The sequence below is a fragment of the Cydia pomonella genome, chromosome 7 (genome assembly GCF_033807575.1).
Source record: "Cydia pomonella isolate Wapato2018A chromosome 7, ilCydPomo1, whole genome shotgun sequence".
Taxonomy (NCBI): domain Eukaryota; kingdom Metazoa; phylum Arthropoda; class Insecta; order Lepidoptera; family Tortricidae; genus Cydia; species Cydia pomonella.
Genome location: NC_084709.1, coordinates 17,946,144 through 17,964,747, shown reverse-complemented (window position 1 = coordinate 17,964,747; position 18,604 = coordinate 17,946,144). Strand labels below are relative to the sequence as shown.

The 18,604-nt window shown below is 35.0% G+C and overlaps 1 protein-coding gene across 1 annotated transcript; it reads left to right on the top strand.

Moving 5' to 3' along the window:
- The first annotated feature begins 589 nt into the window (after positions 1–589).
- Positions 590–11,983, top strand: LOC133519509 (tyrosine-protein phosphatase non-receptor type 9-like). Its single transcript, XM_061853514.1, has 2 exons — positions 590–1,186; positions 11,729–11,983. The coding sequence occupies exons 1-2, from the start codon at positions 590–592 to the stop codon at positions 11,981–11,983; spliced, it is 852 nt and encodes a 283-aa protein (XP_061709498.1).
- Positions 11,984–18,604: the final 6,621 nt, after the last annotated feature.

Sequence of the window (18,604 nt, the reverse complement as noted above, 5' to 3'; positions counted from 1 at the left end):
AATAATGGACCGTTATCTTTGTGCTGCTATCGTTTCTTTAGGTCGCGACCTTTTTTCGAACAACTAATTACATGGGTTTTTCATGTATGTTTACATGTTTCCGGTGTTATCAAGCTTCTAGTGGTGATTAACTCGTGCGGTCATATTTTTATTAAAATGCCTACAATATTATTTTGTTTCTATGTACTAAGATTGAGCTCGAGCGTATCTTTAAAGGTAATACTATCAGTCACTATTCAGCAATAGTAATTACATTTAGACGATTGATAAGAAACTCTCATACCCTATGATTATATCGTAGCAGCCAATATCAAACTATTCTTCATAAGTCTATTTATAAATACTATGCATTAAAACCTCATAAATAAGCTAGAACGTTTGTGTTATTATCAGAAAGCAGGTTTTCTAATAATTCTAATAGTTCTATTCCACTTGAATCATTTCCTTGGCATTCATTATCAGCTATGATTCATACTGCAAGGGAAACAGAATGATATAAGTACAAACCCCTGAAATACTTCATACTTCAGTCAGCTCTGTATTGTGCTTGAGTCTAGTAGTCTCGAAAACTTTATACTAATTCACCAAAATGTCGAATCCAAAATCAAAATCACTGACCTTTGGAGACTTCATCAGCGATGTAGATAAACCTTATTTCATCGATCGTCTTCTTGAAGAGCATAAGCAAGTTTTGGAGACTGGAGTTCCACTAACACGCGGCACGTACACTTACGCTGGACCCGAAAAAAGGCCTGTCTTCAAGCATAGCCGCGTTGAGCTATCTGGAGAAGATTCAACCATCATCAATGCCAGTTACATTAGAGGCTTCGAGCGACCCAAAGCGTACATTGCCACCGAGACGCCACAGTCTGCAAAGGGAGCCCAGGCCTTTTGGGAAACAGTTTGGCAGCATCGAACCAAGGTTATAGTGATGCTAAACAAACCTGAGAAAGAGGAGAGAGGCTATTGCTACTGGGGCCCTGGAGCCGGATTATCACTTCAATTTGGAAAGCTCAAGGTCAGCACTGTTGAAATTGAAGCGCTTCTACCAACACTGGAAATCACAAAGCTTGAGGTTTCTAATGAAAAAGGAGATTCGTTGACTGTTTATCACTTTCTGTACTTCAAGTGGCCAGTTCACTGTGAGTTGCCTCCTACATATGATTTTCTGAGATTCCTGTTCACGGTTAGAAAACGCATTGAAGAGGTAGAACGTTCTAAGGGCTATTTCAGAAAAATGAGCCCAATCCTGGTCCACTGCAGTGATGGACTAGAACGAACGATGATTTTTTGTACAATTGATGTCTCGATTTCAGAATATTTCAAAACACAGAAAGTGAAAATATTTCCCACAGTGTTACGATTTAGGGAAGAAAGACTCAAATGCTTGTCCACCAAGCGTAATTTCTTTTTCTGCTATTATACATTGCATAATTATTTTGTTAATGGATCTTCAGCATTGTAATTGATGTAAGTCTGTGATGAAACTTAATGAAATTTCAATGTATTTATTGTAGTTCTCATGAATAAGTACCAAATGTTTAATTGAAGACATGTTGCCAATTAAAATTTTTATTATTTTCAAGGAAGTTGCTGATAAATAAAACTGCGGTTTCAATTAATTCTTCAATCAGTACCTATCCAAAGTTACCAATTGTTCCAACATATTTTAATCTTACAGAATTATTTTGCTTATATTCATGAGGGTTTAGCTCGCGTAAATCTTTATAAGTAACATTATCAATCACTACTTAGCAGTTGTAATTACATTTAGACGATTAATAAGAAAATTTTAAAAAATAAAATATTTGATAAGAAAAAGATTTTTAAAAATTATTCAATTTTATTAGGGGAATGTTAAAAATCCATCATGAATGCAAGCTACATGCAGAAATATTTTGTTGAAACTAGTCGTAAATCTCCACCATTGTAATTGACTTAAAGCTAGAATAGATCTCTATTCAATTCCAATGTATTTTATTGTAATTATTATCAATATGAACCAAATTTTTAGTTGTAAATGAATTAGGCTAATATTGATGTATCAATTAAGTATTTTTATATTGTCAGCAGTCATTAAGATTAATAATTGTGTATACAACATATCCAAATACTTTTAAACTTTCAATAAACTTAAGGATGTAATCAGTAACTATTTTCGTTGTTATTTCTCGTCCCAAATCTGAAAAATCATCAAGTGGAGAAATGAAAGAAACGATGTTCGATCGCTGAATCAGATCAGGATTGTTCAGTTTACAGCAAACGCTAGATCTGATCTAGGATCTGATGCTGCTGTAGAATACCATGAGTAGATTTTCCAACTCGAAACATCGAAACGGACACAAACTTTAGTCATTACTTTAAAATTTTATGGTGAATCCAATGATCTGATTTTTATCAGCGAAAGTCGATTATCAGATTTAAGTTCACCAGATATTACTCCGTGCTAATGTATACACCATTTTCATCCCGCTGGATTCTTACGTCACATGAGTCACTATCACATAAGATCCTTCGTTCAAATTAGAAATTTTCAAATAATCGAACAGGTACAACCACGTGGCCAATTGAAATATGGTTTTTTTCGGAAGTTGCTGATAAATAAAACTGCGGTTTCTATTTTTTCTCTAATTAGTACCTATCCAAAGTTACTCATAGTTCCGCATTATCTTTGTCGTAGGGCTGATATAGTTTTCCTGTTTTTTTAACCCTTATAAAAATAATTTTTTCCTTGCCTACACCATTGTTATGAATCATCATATCATGAATAACTCTCCATTCTTAGTTTGTAAAAATTTCACCTACATCACAGCTTAAATAATTGCCAAATACTTAATTTTCGGTTGTTACTATATGAGAAGATTTGTTCAAAATTTAAATTCCGGTTTTTAAAAGCTATATACTTTACATATTATTCGTATCATATTCTTTCTTTTTACGCTCGTAATAAATAATTCCTTCACCTAGTAAATTCACTTTCATTATAATTTCATGGTAACTTCAAACGTCACACCATGAGAGTCATCAATTTGTTGTGACGTCGTCGATTTGTCTGGCTGATTTTCTGCTAAGTCCACTAACTTTCTAGATCAAAGTCTTCCCTGTACAAAAAGTTACAAGTCGTTTCTTGGTAGTGGGTACATTCTGTACATTTCGTCTTATAATTACGATTATAAAATCACAGATAGTGTTAAATTAATTAATTATTAACTATAAAATCAATGTATAAACGTTCAAATTAGGTATAAGAGTAACAACAATATTATTTATATAATCAGAACAATAATATTATTTATGTCGTAATAGGTAGGTTAAAGTATTTCGCGTAATCGTAGAAAACTTCGCTCATGAGCCACATTTTTAGCTGCGTTTCTGATACTATCAGGTAAGCGATTGTAAACAGACGGTCCTGGGACTTAGCGAGTCTGTGCGGTTCAGCGATCAGTCTGTGCACATTGCTACGGAGAGGGTAGTTATCATTCATTCCATTGAGTTTGAACTTGTTTAGATTTTCGTATGTAAACACCGCCACTTGGTATAGGTAAAGGCAAGGTAGGGGCAATATGTTGAGATCCCGGAAGATAATGCGGACGGCACGCTTCTGCATAACAAATACGCGATTCCAGTCTGAAGCGCGGGCCCATAACTCCACGCCATAGGTGAGGAGTGCATAGTTGCGTAATAGCACTCGCGCACCGTGCACAGCCCGGCGGTGCTCGCTAGGTGCCGTAGCGCATAGCATGCCCGCCCACACCAGCCACACAGATCATCGATATGGGACTCCCACGTTAATTCGCTGCGCCCCACTGCTGCGCACGCTACATCCACGGCCCACGTTTTAATACAAACCGTGGGCAAGCCCACGAAATTTTGTATAGGAACGTGGGTCGTGTACATAGCGTGCGCTGCAGTGGGGCGCCGGCCTCAAGCTGGAAACCCCGGAGGCGTGTGCAGGAAACTTGCTGTATAAGGGCATCGCCCGCATACACCTTCAGGGGGGCTCGGGTGACCGTTTAACTTCATGAAGCATGTTTTTTCTTTGTTCATGGCCAGGCCGCTAGACTGGAACCATTGGTGTAGTTGATCCATGATGTCATTTATCGCTCCCTCCAACTCATGTTCAGCGGATGCGGTTACGACTGCCGTGACGTCGTCAACGTACATAAATATCTCCGCACCTTTTATCGCTTTTGGCAAGTCGTTTAAAAGAACACTGAACAAGGTGTTGGAAAGGCACGAGCTCTGGGGAACGCCCATTAGGTTTCGTAGTTCCGCACGTAGTTCTATGGTACCTAATACAAACTTAGAACTCAAATTACGTAGGTATGTTTTGTTGTTCAGACATACGGGTAAGTACTGAATTATTATGTAGGTTATGATATTTAATTCTAGTACCTACTGTGACGTTAGGACACAGACCCACCTCTACTTTTTTATAAACTTTGGCAGCTTGGGTTTATACAGTAAACTGGTATTAGTGGAATCCTTAATGTTCGGGACCTATCTATACTATATAAAGACAGCCGTAGCCACCTGGAAGGGAAGGCTGCGCTGGCATCCAAAAACTCGGTGTGCTCAATAAAGCGAGGCGAAACTTTACTCCGGGGCAAAGACTGCTGCTATATAAATCGCAAGTCAGACCCCATATGGAGTATTGCTGTCACCTTTGGGCAGAAGCACCTGCATGCCAGCTTGGACCCTTTGACTCAGTCCAAAGGCTGTATGCTTGTTTGCCACCGTCGTGGTATAAAAAAAAACAGACGCTAATTAAGTACACCGTCTTATACCTGAATATTGTATTCATCGATATACGCTTTCAGTTTAATAAGTAATTTGTATAACCAGCCGGTAAAAAACGCTTGAAGTTCCATGTGTATGCATGAACTTTCAACAAGCACAATTATATGATAAATTAAAATAGGTACAATGGATGTATAAATTGCATTTCAGAGAAGCAAAAATCTGTGGATTCCCAATTAATAGAATCCATTCCACATCGTTGGTTTAGGGCATAATGGGTTTAAAACAGCAATCGGTGGCAGAGCAATGTAAACACAGCGTGGGAACTATGAAGTACGAGTATACTGTATACCGCACCTTTTTACTGATATGTGATGTATGTAGTCAGTAAAAACCTACTCATCTATATTTCAAAGTAAAATAAACCGTTTTTTCAAAATTATATAGCCTTGTTTTATATTAATTGTTTACCCTACTTTTTTACAAATTGACTAACCCCTCACAGTAAGCTCAAGAAGGCTTGTATTATGGGTACTTAGACGACGATATATATATATATATATATATAATATACAAATACTTAAATACATAGAAAACATAACATACATAGGAACAAATATCTGTGCTCAACACACAAATAAATGCGCTTACCGGGATTCGAACCCAGGATCATCTGCTTCCTACGTCACAATCACTACCGACTTATAGGCCAGACCGGTCGTTAACATTAATCATTCTGCTAAATAAACTCATTAGCTAGCTTTCACAAACCCCGTCTGCCAAACTTTTGACTGATGTCGCATTATGTACTCAGTAGGTACTTCAAGTGATATTGATATATGGCTAAAGCCAACTCAAGTAGCGGCTCGCCCTCAGGCATATAAAAACGCGGTAAAAACCGCACCCCATAAAGCTAGCAAAGTCATAACACTCATAACCTAATGAACAAACCTACAAGGGATAGGTAGTTCGCCGCTATTTAATTATAGCCTATTTATAGATTTGCGGTGGCGTAACGGAATATGACTATCAAATACCTATATCAAACCTGGGTTTTGGAGAGAAGGACATAGTGAAATGTTTCTGTGGTACAAACTTATGAGCCGAATTGGGAAATATTTTCATATTACAGTAAACTTTGAGTGTGTTAGTGTGTTACAAATGAATTATTAATAAAACTTTGCTATCTCTGTTTTTATCTCTTTCTACCTAACACAGGATAGGAACAAACTATTATCAACGGCTAGTTAGATTTAACAGGAGACAACGTTTTGGTGGCTATAAAAGCATTAATCAGAACGGCTCGATCTTCCATATTTCTGATAAACGTAGTAGTTATATGCGCAAGCTTCTTCCGGCCAATCTCTCGATGTAGCTTGAACAGCATGATAACAGCTCTAATATATATATATTCTATATATATATATATATATTAGAGCTGTTATCATATATCTTAAACTAATGTTTCAAACGCTGATTAAATTTGCTAAAGCTTTCGCGGATGCAATGTAATTATGGTGAGAGACCAAATTTTTTCCCGATCACATGGCCTAGCTCAGTCACAATCGTTGTTAGAAAGATGAATTAATGTATAGAAATGATCACGTGAATTTTCGTTATATGTCTTTTTATACTCGAATGATGTTTGACCTTTGTATGTAGGGTTGGCGAACTTGGACGATCTGCTCCACAGTTTTTTTTTTTTTTTTTTTACTTTTACTCAATCAAAACACGATTGCAAATACGCCTTTAAATGGATCCCCACTATTTTTCTTACACCTTTTATAGTTAGCGGGTCGTTAACGCTCGTCAACTAGAATGAAAAAAAACATATTAAAAAAGTACAGCAACACGTTAAAAGAAATAAAATAACATTTGAAGGTTTTTCCTAAAAATAATAGGTATTTGTGTGTTATGATTTCCATAAACAACACTTTTAGTAGAAGATAAAGAAAAGTGGTGTTTGAATAAGGCTTACATGAAAGAGCCGTTGGTCTCACAAGTACATTGATATAGTTCGTGTCATCCACGATGACGCGCAGAGTTGTCAAATCTAACCTTTAATATCAGGACAATACGAGCCAATGCATCACGTCGTCGGGAATGACACGATTTATATGTATCTAATTAGGATGTCAGCCAGGAACTACGTAATAGCAGCTGATACCTCTATACTGGGCACTAGAGCCCGATTCAAATTGAACAACTTATCACGGTTTTGGTCTAATTTAGATACGACTTAAAATCGCTCACGCTTGAAAAATGAAATGAAATTTAAGCGTAAGATGCGCGCCAATCAGCAAGACGATCGTCAAGATCGTAACAAAACCTGATCAAAACCATAAAAAAACGTTAAATTTGAATCGATCTCCTGATTCCTCTAACCACGCATTAGAAATGTAAATAAATGGAACAGCTAAAGAAACAACTGAGTATGTACAGTTAATGTTTACCTTAGATATCGCGGCAGACGATATCTTTGAATATTTACGGCACGATTTAGCTACGTTTTCTATTTACTTCAGTATAATTAAAATAAACGTAGCTGAATTTATAGATGCACTTAATTGCTGTTTACATGGTTTACTGTCTGAGTCCATATCCTAATAATGTATGTACAAATTTCGTAGATGAGATTAGAAGATTAGATTTTGCTTACACACATTCACCGAGTAATTATAACTGTCAGAGTAACATATTAAAGGATTCTTTGTTGAAGCAAACAAGGAAAACGTGAGAAAAGTTACACATTGCCTGGAATTGTGATCCGCTGCCATATTTGGCTGTTAATAGTGGCAATTAATATTGAGCTCTAATGTTAATTACCACTATTAGCAGCCAAATATGGTAGCGGTGCTTCTTTTATATTAAGTTTCAAACCAATGGCCCAGTGCCTATTCATTCCACGTGCCCTGTATATGTACACTTCTTTTTTTGAAGAACCCCATACTATAATATGTTGAGAAAACCTCGACAGGGAGTTCATTCCGAGTCCGGGTCACTTGCGGAAGGAAATTCCCCTGAAACTGCACAGAATGTGGGCATACGTTCTTACCCAAGCACGTACGTGAAACATAATATCCATTGTCAATGGATATTATGTTTCAATTTAGTAAGCCCCAAAATTGAAACGTATTTTTTTTACCTAAGACCTTTTTTCGCCATAAATAAATATACGGTAGGTACGAGTAAGTGAGACGGAACCTGGAGTTCTGTTGTGTGGAGTGTGGACAATAAGTAAATATTCTTTATTGCACCAACAATTATACATTTTATATACATGTAAAACTACAAAAATATGTATTTTTTAATTTAAATTTGAATATTAATGAAATATTATGTACATTTTAATCTAATAAGAGTAATGAGTCCCTTAAATACGTAATCTATGTAAGTTCATTCTGTAGATTGGCTTTAGAGTCAGCAGCAAGCTCGGCTGAATTTCACCTTTTTTCACCATGGAGTTTGGTTCTCAATTTAAAACTATCTGTCAGATTATAATTAAACTTTCCACATACAATGACATGAGGTATATCTATGCCTGTAATTAGTTTATATAGCTCCAGCTTATAAAACACACGAAATAGAGCAAGAACAAATTTTTGTATGAAAAAGTTAAATTCACTGTATTTGTTTAATTTGGTACCTGAAGCGACATAAACTAATTAAAAACCTCCCTCCTCCTCCTCTCCTCTTAAAACTTTGTACTTCACATTTCTTTATTGTTATAATATGAGAGCATAACTACTTTTATATGGAGAACCGAGCTTGCTACGGACTCTTAAACAAAATATTTATGTATGAAATATTTTATTTTAAAGAATAGATAAAACTTATCCGCGTCGTTTTCTACATCTTACATTATACAAGGTGCCCGTGAGCATTGCGAGAGATTTTAACGGTGCATTCCTGATGGCAACAGAAGCAAAAAATGTTATATGACTTTTTGTGAAATTCGACAAAAAAATATTTTTTCGCTTTTTTTTTAAATTTTTTGAACATTTTTTATATAAAACGTAATTTTTATTGATAAACACATAACCTAAAATTAGCTAAAAAGTTTTTTTTATTTGGGGGTAGCCTCTCCAATACATTTTATTAATTTTTCGATGTCAATCAATAGGTATGTCCAGACTAGACCTCAAAGTGGCAATACCGCAGTCAAAAATGTGTTTTGTACCGACTTACGGCGAAAGAATGATTTCGAAAAACATTTAATTATCTCTGAAACTAGGCCTAATCCAGAAAATTTTATGACATTTTAGTTTCTAAATATTACCAGGAATGCTTAGTTAAAATGTCTCGTATATTATCTCTTGCGTATCAAAAAATAAAAGCCCAGAAAATAGTCCTCAGACTCGTCTTATATACATGTACAACAACTGTTTTGTTTACATGATACTAACGATTTCAGCACATTTTATTAAACATCATTTTTATTTCGCAGTGTCGCAAAACTCTGACTGCCATGCATAATCATTAAGATACAGCAGCGAATTATATCAGAGTGCAGAACTTACCTTACGTAAAATAAGCTACTGTCAAAAATTTATTTTCAAGGGTTCCATAGCCAACAAGCAACCTTTAAGTTTTCTGATACATGTTTTTTATTGATGTCTACCTCATACCCATTGCACATAGACCTTTCTTATTACTCTAACGTACTTAACTACTCTTTTGACGTCGGGAAGGGCCTTCATCAATCATCACCTTTTGACTGTATGTATTGTTAGATAAACTCCATTTTGCTATTATTAATGTATTGTAATCGAAATTACGGAAGCTTACCAAACTTTAGCTCAAACAGGCACTGAGAAATCATCAATTGCAAGTAAAAGCAAACGTTGAATTTTATGACAGATTCTAAAGTAATTAATGCAAAGTAATTAAGCTTTCGAATATTTGTAGGTATAATTGGAAAAAATATAAATGTATAATATATATTGAGTTATTTATCCTACCACAGATGAAGTTTCATAAGTTCACGACCTCAAAAATATGATTTCGATTGTGACCTCCGTCAGGTGCCCAAGACGATTCCGGATGTTACTTTTCGAGTGTATTTGTTAGATTGATCTTTTTAACTTCGGAAACATATTAACTTCGGAAACTTATACAGTTTAACATCACTTGCCTTGAATCCATGTTGAGATAAGAGGTCACGGCGGAGAGCTGGATCGTTGCTGATAACAGGTAGGTCCTTTGTTCTTGCAGCGAGGCCTTTCGCGGCCTACCGTGATAACACTCAACACACACACAGAGCACAGGCTACGCGGTATTTACACTATGATTAACACCGTTAAACTCACAACCAAAGTTGACATTGCACAGATTTTTCAACCTTGCCACTTCTGAAAGAAATTATTTCTGCAAACTGTGATATTATTTATCACTCAGATATGTACACTTAAAACACCTAGCGTTTGACGTGTTTATACACTTATACATTTCACTATTATCATGCTAGCTATTGGAAATTTAAATCATTTATCTTCTAACTAAGCTCACCCCATTTAAAAATAATTTAACTAATATTTCGTACCTATATAACAACAGGTAAGTTGCAAAAAGGTTTTGCATATACTTTTTTCCCCAAGTTTTTTTAATATGCTAAGTACCAACAATTTACTGAAAACGTAATATCGTATGTGGTTTGGGCGGGAAGCGGCTGAAAGTTTGTGGACGCTCGTCGTCGACGGCACAAGCGATGTGCCGCGTCGCTTGGCTAGCCGCGACTGCCGCTGCTCGCTTCATATTACACCCACCCTAGCAAACATCGGTGCTCACAAAACATTTCTCCAGGAGGAAAGTCATTACTGCACACTAGAGTAGAATGAAAGAGGTGTCAGAGAATTCTGCTGAGCTTAAAAAGTGTAATTTTTTAGTTTTTTAAATTAAACCCATGCCATGAAAAGGTGGCCTAGGGGTTCATGGCGTTGGATAGCTGAAAATGCCGGTTCGAATGCGGGCTTCACCAATGGAGGGCATCGTCACTTTTTCTTTAATGTATGACATCTATTTAAGTTTGTAAATAGAGTTAATTATTTTTACTAAAATATTTGTATAAAAGGAGTGACTTAGTGGAATACCTTTTACATTGACTAATTACTAACAGTAATTATAAGGATAGAGTAGTTATATGATGCGTAGGTACTTATGGAATAACAATTACCAAAATAATTAAATGTTTTACGTGGCACACCATTCTGATTCATTGTTTATTTATTTATTTTATAAAATAAGATGGCAATTTTTCACTTTTAAATAAATATAAGCATACCGTTATAGTGCCACATTTGTGTCATCGTGTGTTCTGTACAAAAGAGTTCTACATATTCTACGGATCCTTCGTAAAAGTGCAAAGTGAGTTTGTATGTACGGATATTTCGATTACTTATTTCGTTCTTATCGCGTTTATTACTTAAAAACAGCTTATAACCCGGATTATCCATTTAGGATATTGTTTGTTACAGGAATAATCCTCTGAAGTGAGTGTATGGAGGTAAAAGTTATACTAAGTTTTACTTCCATACTACAGGAAGTACTAATTGGGAGAGTGCGGACGTGTACCAACTTCTATTCTACACAAAGTCGCGAGCAAAAGCTACTATAATTAATGTGCTATGCCGAGGTTTCCTCGAGGGACTACAGTTGAGGTTCTTCAAAAAAATAATGTACAGGTTTTTAAAGCGGCTACAACGCGCATGTAAACACCCCTGAAACTGCAGGCGTCCATGGTTAAAACGATCATTTATTTATTATTTGTTTATTTATTATTCGCTGCACTATATACGACTAGTGGAATGATAAAGAAAGGGCCTAGGGACCGAAGCTCACTGAGAGTTGGTCGGAAGTTGTATATATAGAAACTGATATTTGGAATTCCGTAAACGTGATGTAGATTTCTACCAAATTGCGTTCTAAGTTGTAATGCGACTGTTAGATCATTGTGGCACAACGCCAGACCTTTTGTGAAATCCGTTCACAGCTCTCAACCCAACATCAATGTGACAAAACGAACTTAAGTAGTAACGAAACCAAGAAAGCGGCGTGTGAGAAAGATAGCTTAGTCCTACACACCATCGCGCTGGTGACGAGTGCTGCCAACCCAAGATTCAGCAGCCTCAGGGGTGTTGCCGCGCATCACGAGCATCAACGAGTTGATAAGCAGGCACAGCGCGAACAAGAATATCAGCACCGGAACGGACACCAGCATCTCCACAAACAGCTGCTGTCAAGCTGAAACAAACAATGGACACTAGAAAGTAGAACTTTTATGGGAAGTCAAGTTAAATTAATTTTATGTCACTACCTCAAGTTAGCATTTGGCCATCAATGATGTGATTCCAGAACACTTCAACAGGGTAAATACTCGTACAATAAAGGGCATCTTACTGTTGTTGAGGAGAAAACTCTGACTCCTTGTGGCCATTGTCGATTGAGGGTATTGTTACATGGGTGTATGTGTATACTTACAGCACTTTCCGCACCAAGATGACTTTGAAAGGCTAATAAGGAACGGTGTTTTCCCATATGAAATTATTAAATCCTATGACTCATTGAATGCCACGTCGCTCCCAACCCCACCTGCATCTTTACAAAAAGCTTTTTTTTCGTAAAAACTGTTTAAAAGCGTTGTTGTTATACGGACATAAAACTTAAATCCTCCAAACAATTGAAAACTATGATATATCAACGACATTTAGAATACATATCGATCGTCCGAGATAGTACTTGCGTTTAGTGGCAAATGTATAAACTCATACTAAACACTAATCAAATAATCAACATGTAAACAGGCCCTAAGGCAAGTGTACACGCTTGTAGGGGCCTGATCAGATAAAAATAAATCATATATTATCGCCAAAATTGAGTTAATTTGAATATCGGTGTCTTTGAAAAAGTTACTTAATTTAAGCTCAGGAATGCACGTTTCAAATTAACGGCCTTAAAACCGTGTATTCAAATATATTGATGATGCATTAAATAACTCAAAATAATTTAATTATAATAAAATAATAATTATTTCAACAAATATTCGTATTATTACAGCAAAGCATCAATCTAAATCCAAAAAAAAAACAGCTCGTAATTTCCATAGCTTCAGCAATCAGTTTTATGTCTAACCAGTCGATAAAAGAATAAGATAATTTTTTCTGTTTTCGCATGAATCGTTTAATTTAGGTAAAACCCATAAGTACATGACAAACAACATCAACAATAATAATAATGATTTTTTTGTATTCAATTTTTATATTCATATTATAAAGTACCTACCTAACTTGAGATCGAAAATAAATAAATATAATAATAACAAACATAAAACGGCACCCTAGATTAGATATTTTACAATATGTATATATGTGTTTTGTATTGTTTTTTTAATGTGTTTTTATATTTTACTTTTATATCCATATTGTTAAAAACCTCATCCTAAGAACAAATAGAAATATAGGAAATAAACCCTTGTTCCTCGTACATAACCGAGTTACATTACCAGCAATGTACAAGGAAAAAATATTCTTCGCACAAAACCGGGTAATGTATTAAGAAATATTTTTGCTTTGTACATTACCGTTAACATTTCCAGTTTTGTACGAGGATGTAAATATTCTTCCTACATTACTTGGTTTTGCTCAAAGAAATCTTTATTCCGTGTACATGTAATTGTTTTAAAAATTGTTACTAAATAGGACATAAAATTAACAGTCCATGAAAGTTTTGTCAATATATAAGCGTATGGTGCGTCCACGGTTTCACATCGACAACTCAGGTTTTGTGAATGTTTTTAAACTGCAGCAGTAACTAGGTTTTTATTAGGGTTCCGTAGTCAACTAGGAACCCTTATAGTTTCGCTATGTCTGTCCGCCCGTCCGTCCGTCCGTCTGTCTGTCCGAGGCTTTGCTCTGTGATTGTTAGTGCTAGGAAGCTGAAATTTGGTATGGATATATAAATCAATAAAAATCGATCGATTTTGTTTTATGTATTTAAATAATAATATATATAGATTAAGTTCATTGGGCAACTACAGGACCCTACACTGAGCATGGCCCGACATGCTCTTGGCCAATTTATTTATTTATTGTTTACTCGCAGAACCTCCTTGGTTTTGTATATGGAATAAAGGTTTCTTTGAGCAAAACCAAGTAATATAGGAAGAATATTTACATCCTCGTACAAAACTGGTAATGTTATCGGTAATGTGCAAAGAAAAAATATTTCTTAATACATTACCCGGTTTTGTGCGAAGAATATTTTTTCCTTGTACATTGCTGGTAATGTAACTCGGTTATGTACGAGGAACAAGGGGAAATAAACATAAAATACAATTTAAATTAAAAGAAAAAGTTGTAAGTCATATCTATATCTTAACTCGTTGCTTTACCTTCACTACCTGGCAATAAGTTATTACTTTAGCACATTCAAATTCCTATGTGAATGAGGTTCAGAACATTTATACATGTTAAATGGTACAGCTAATTCTGAAGTTGTAAAAATACAATAAATTGAATGTCTGAATGCTTTCATTTACCGCGAAGAAGTCAAAATGCATTCCTTTGAACTTTTCATGCCGTTGTAGATTATTTGCTCATATACACAGACGTACAAAGTACTCGAGGAAACCATATTTAATACTAATACAGTAAAATGTGGCTTTCAAACAGTGTTATTTATTTTATTGGTCAGTTATTCTTAATCTGTTTTTTTTAACAGTTTTGAGTCATAGTTTATTTTTGGCGCTTGCGTTTGAGTTCTAAATTGACAAATAGTATTTGCTTTGTGTATTAGAATATGACTATTGGGACTTGCCCATAAGTAAGGTTTCGTCGGCTATCGTGATTATCTAATTGTTTATGATTTTAGTAAATCTAACATAAAATACGACAATGTAATAATACAACCTTTCTTTAAAAATGTATTTTGACACTTAAACAAAAAAATGTGAAGTGTAACGAATATTCGGCGTGACGATGTTTGTTTTTTATTCATTTCAGTAAAAAGTTGTGAGGAAGTAAGTAACACAATTTGTAGCCTTCAGTAATCTCCTTCCTCAAATGCAAATTGAATACTGATTTTTCCACACCGGGCTCTGGCAATGAATACAAATCAATAAAGCAATGCCGCCGGATTCACAAATAAATTCTTAAACTCACTTCTGAAAATGAAAGGGAAATGCATTTACATTCTATTTTGGGTGAAAATAAAATGTAAATGTAAGTAAATGTTGGTCATGTTTGTTTTGATATTAACGCATCGGTAAGGCCATGAGTTTAACCACAGAACAGAACCCCTAGTGTAAATTTATTCGATAGCGTGACGTGAATAAATGTACACTAGGGGTTCTGTTCTGTGGTTAAACTCATCGACGTACGCGTTTGCGTTAAGTCTCATTTTGTATAGGATTTAGAAACAGCGCGCCAAATGGGACGTTTTGGAGACTCAAAATCCCATGCAAAATGAGACTTAACGCAAACGCGTAGGTACGTCACGTCACGCTATCGAATAAATTTACACTAAGGGTACAGTAGCGTCTGAAAATATAGGTACGAAAAATGTGCCAAAAATTGTATACACTACCTTGGGCAATAAGTCGTGTAAGAATACATATTTTTGGCACTTTTTTTCGTATCGATATTTTCAGACGTGACCGTACAGATAATACAGTTGGCGCTTATAATAATTATACAATATATGGCATTTTAAAGATAGAAGTTATTGTAATAATGTCCATTGTCCAGTTATTATTTCTTTAACGGGTGCGTCCTGTAACATTGCGCGACTTCAGCGAATTCACAAGGGCCACGCTGTATTGTGTTACTGTAGTTAGTAATAATCAATTTACATACCTATGTAATTCTATTCTTCTGTGTGTCAAATTCCATACTGTCGATTTAGGATAGCCTGTAACGATGGTTGTGTGTATGTAATAAATAAATAAAAAAACATACGAAAATAATTTAAGCATATACACCGTGTTTTTATTAAATTCCGTTAACTTCGGGGTATCGGTATGTACGTTCAAAGAAACTACATGACATTGTTAATTAAAAAAAAAATTTTTTTTTGTATTTTCACTTTTTTAAAGTAATAAAATGTTGCATATTTAGGACATGTGGTGAGCGCTGACCTTAAAGACGATGCGGGTATTGAGCGCGAGCGCAGAGCGTTGTCCGTCAGAGCGAATATGATAGCCCGCAGGTTTGCTCATTGCTCAAAAGAAGTTAAAGTCAGTTTATTCAGAGCCTACTGTACTAGTTTTTACACAAGCAGCCTGTGGGCAGACTACACGTATAAACGGTACAATGCTCTGCGCGTTCAATATAATAACGCGTACAGGGTGCTGATGGGGTTGTCTAGATTCTGTAGCGCGTCAGGGATGTTCGCGGAAGCGCGGGTAGACTGCTTTTACACCATAATGCGCAAGCGAGCTACACCCCTGGTGCGTAGAGTACGGGCCAGCTCCAACAGCATCCTGATGGTTGATGGCCTATATTTAAATAACTGCTGCATGACTCATGTGCGCAGGAATAAGTGAGTACCTAGGCGGATTTTCTTGAATTATAAGAAACTCAAATATAGTATATAGTTTGCTATAATTAAATACATATGTATATATTAACATTAGCATTAAGATAAAAATTGTCACTAACACATAATGATCCAAGTTGGTCGTGAATAAATAATTTATTATTTATTATTATTATAAAGCGGTGTTGTAATACGAGCATTACATTTATTTCAACCAAACAATTGACAATTGTGACATCAATGTCATTTTGAACATCGATCGTCCGAGATAGCACTTACGTTTAGTAGCAAATGTATGAACTAAACACGAATCAAAACAGGCCCTAAGGCAAGTGTACATGTTCGTAAGTGCCTTATAAGATAAAAATGAATGATTGATTATCTCCGACATGGAGTTAATTAGAATATCGGTGTCTTTGAGAAAGTTACTTTATTTAAGCTCAGGGATGCACCCTTGATATTAACGGAAATAAAAAAAACACGGTGTAGTATATACACCGCGTTTTTATTGAATTTCGTTAACTTCGGGGTATCGGTAAGTACTATTAAGGAAACTAAATGGCATAGTTAATTTTCAAAAAAAATTGTTTTTTGTTTATTTTTACTATTTTTATTTTTATAAAAAGTAACTAAATGTTGCATATAGCGTTGTTGTAACACGGGCATTACATTTAACTCAACCAAACAATTGAAAACTGTGGCATATCAATGTCATTTCGAACGTCGATCGTCCGAGATAGTACTTACGTTTAGTAGCAAATGTATGAACTCGCACTTAACACTAATCAATAAGTAAACAGGCCCTAGGGCAAGTGTACACGCTCGTAAGGGCCTTATAAGATAAAAATTAATTATTGATTATCTCCGAAATGGAGTTAATTAGAATATCGGTGTCTTTGAGAAAGTTACTTAATTTAAGCTCAGGAATGCACCCTCGAAGTTAACGCAAATAAAAAAAAACACGTGTATACTACTCATCAAACGATAAAACATTAGTATAACAAATTTTAAAAATGATGAAGTTTCTAGACTTTCTATTTTTAAAACAAATTAATTATTATCTTCAATGTACGCTATCATCTTTGTGTAATTAACGTTGCTTCTCACGCTTTAAACATAACAAAATACATTGGATCTTAGAATAAACTTTACTAAAATCAAAACACAAATTGGTTCATTCTACTTTTCGTTGTACATTTTGGGCCCAAATTAGAGAAGAATATTAATAATAAAAAAAAACCTTTAATATTACGATAAAATTAAACAACTTAAAGTTAGTTACTTAATTTTTACAAAAATGTATGAAACAGCGATCTTTGTACTATATTTTTTGAAAAACAATGATATTGATACAAAATGGACATAAAATAAATTAACTGCATTACTTTAAGTATTTATTTTTAAATTACTTAACCCTCATCAGTTTCGATTAAATAATGAATTATACTAAACTTTGGATAAAATTAGCTTTACTTAAAACCACTAAATATGAAAACCAAAAAAAAAAAAAAATTAAACATTACTGCGTTTCTTTCTTGACACTTACAATTCATATTTGTTGAAATAAATGCTTTTTATTACTTTAGCATATTATGTTTCATATCAAAGTGATGGACATTAAAAAAAAATATTTTAAAATCACAGTTAACATCAAAGTAACGAATCAAAATAGCTTAAGAAAAAGAGTTGTATCTACATGTACAGTCAGCATCAAAAGTAACGGATCAAACAACGTTTCAAAAGTTTCTGTAACAGCTTACAAAAAGTGATGGTTCTGTACGTAGAACCATTAAGACTGTAAACGATATACTTTTGATCGTGAATTTTATAGATTGATCTATATTTGGAAAAATTATCCGGAATATCAGATACTTTTGGCGCGTTGTTTCATCCGCTACTATTCAGCATCAATAGTAGCGGATGAAACAACGCGCCAAAAGTGTCTGTTCGAGTAGAACCATTTACATTGTAGCAGACAATTTTATTGTAATCGAGAACTGTAGAGCAGCAGCATGCTACCAAGCATGGTTGCATGTTTATCACTTGTGACTGTCTGTCAATTTCGCACTGACATACTTGTTAGAACGTGACAGGCATGGTGACAGTTGATAAAAATGCGATCGTGCTACAGCAGCTGAATTTGGAAAAGTATTAGAGGGTGGCAGTGTTTCCACTACTATTGATGCTGATTGTACATTTATTTGTCATGACTTGAGCAACTCCGCTTATGTGTGATAGTACAGTTACCCTTTAACCTAATAAAGGGCTCAACCTCGGAATGCGATAAACTGGAAACTCACTGCAAATTGATATCTTTTATAACGCCATAATGAAG

Bases quoted from the DNA above. Each gene is read 5' to 3' on its own strand.
- LOC133519509 (XM_061853514.1), top strand. From the start codon at position 590: ATGTCGAATCCAAAATCAAAATCACTGACCTTTGGAGACTTCATCAGC. The intron at 1,187-11,728 runs GTTAGAAAACGC...ATCCGTTCACAG, and splicing joins TTCTGAGATTCCTGTTCACG to CTCTCAACCCAACATCAATG.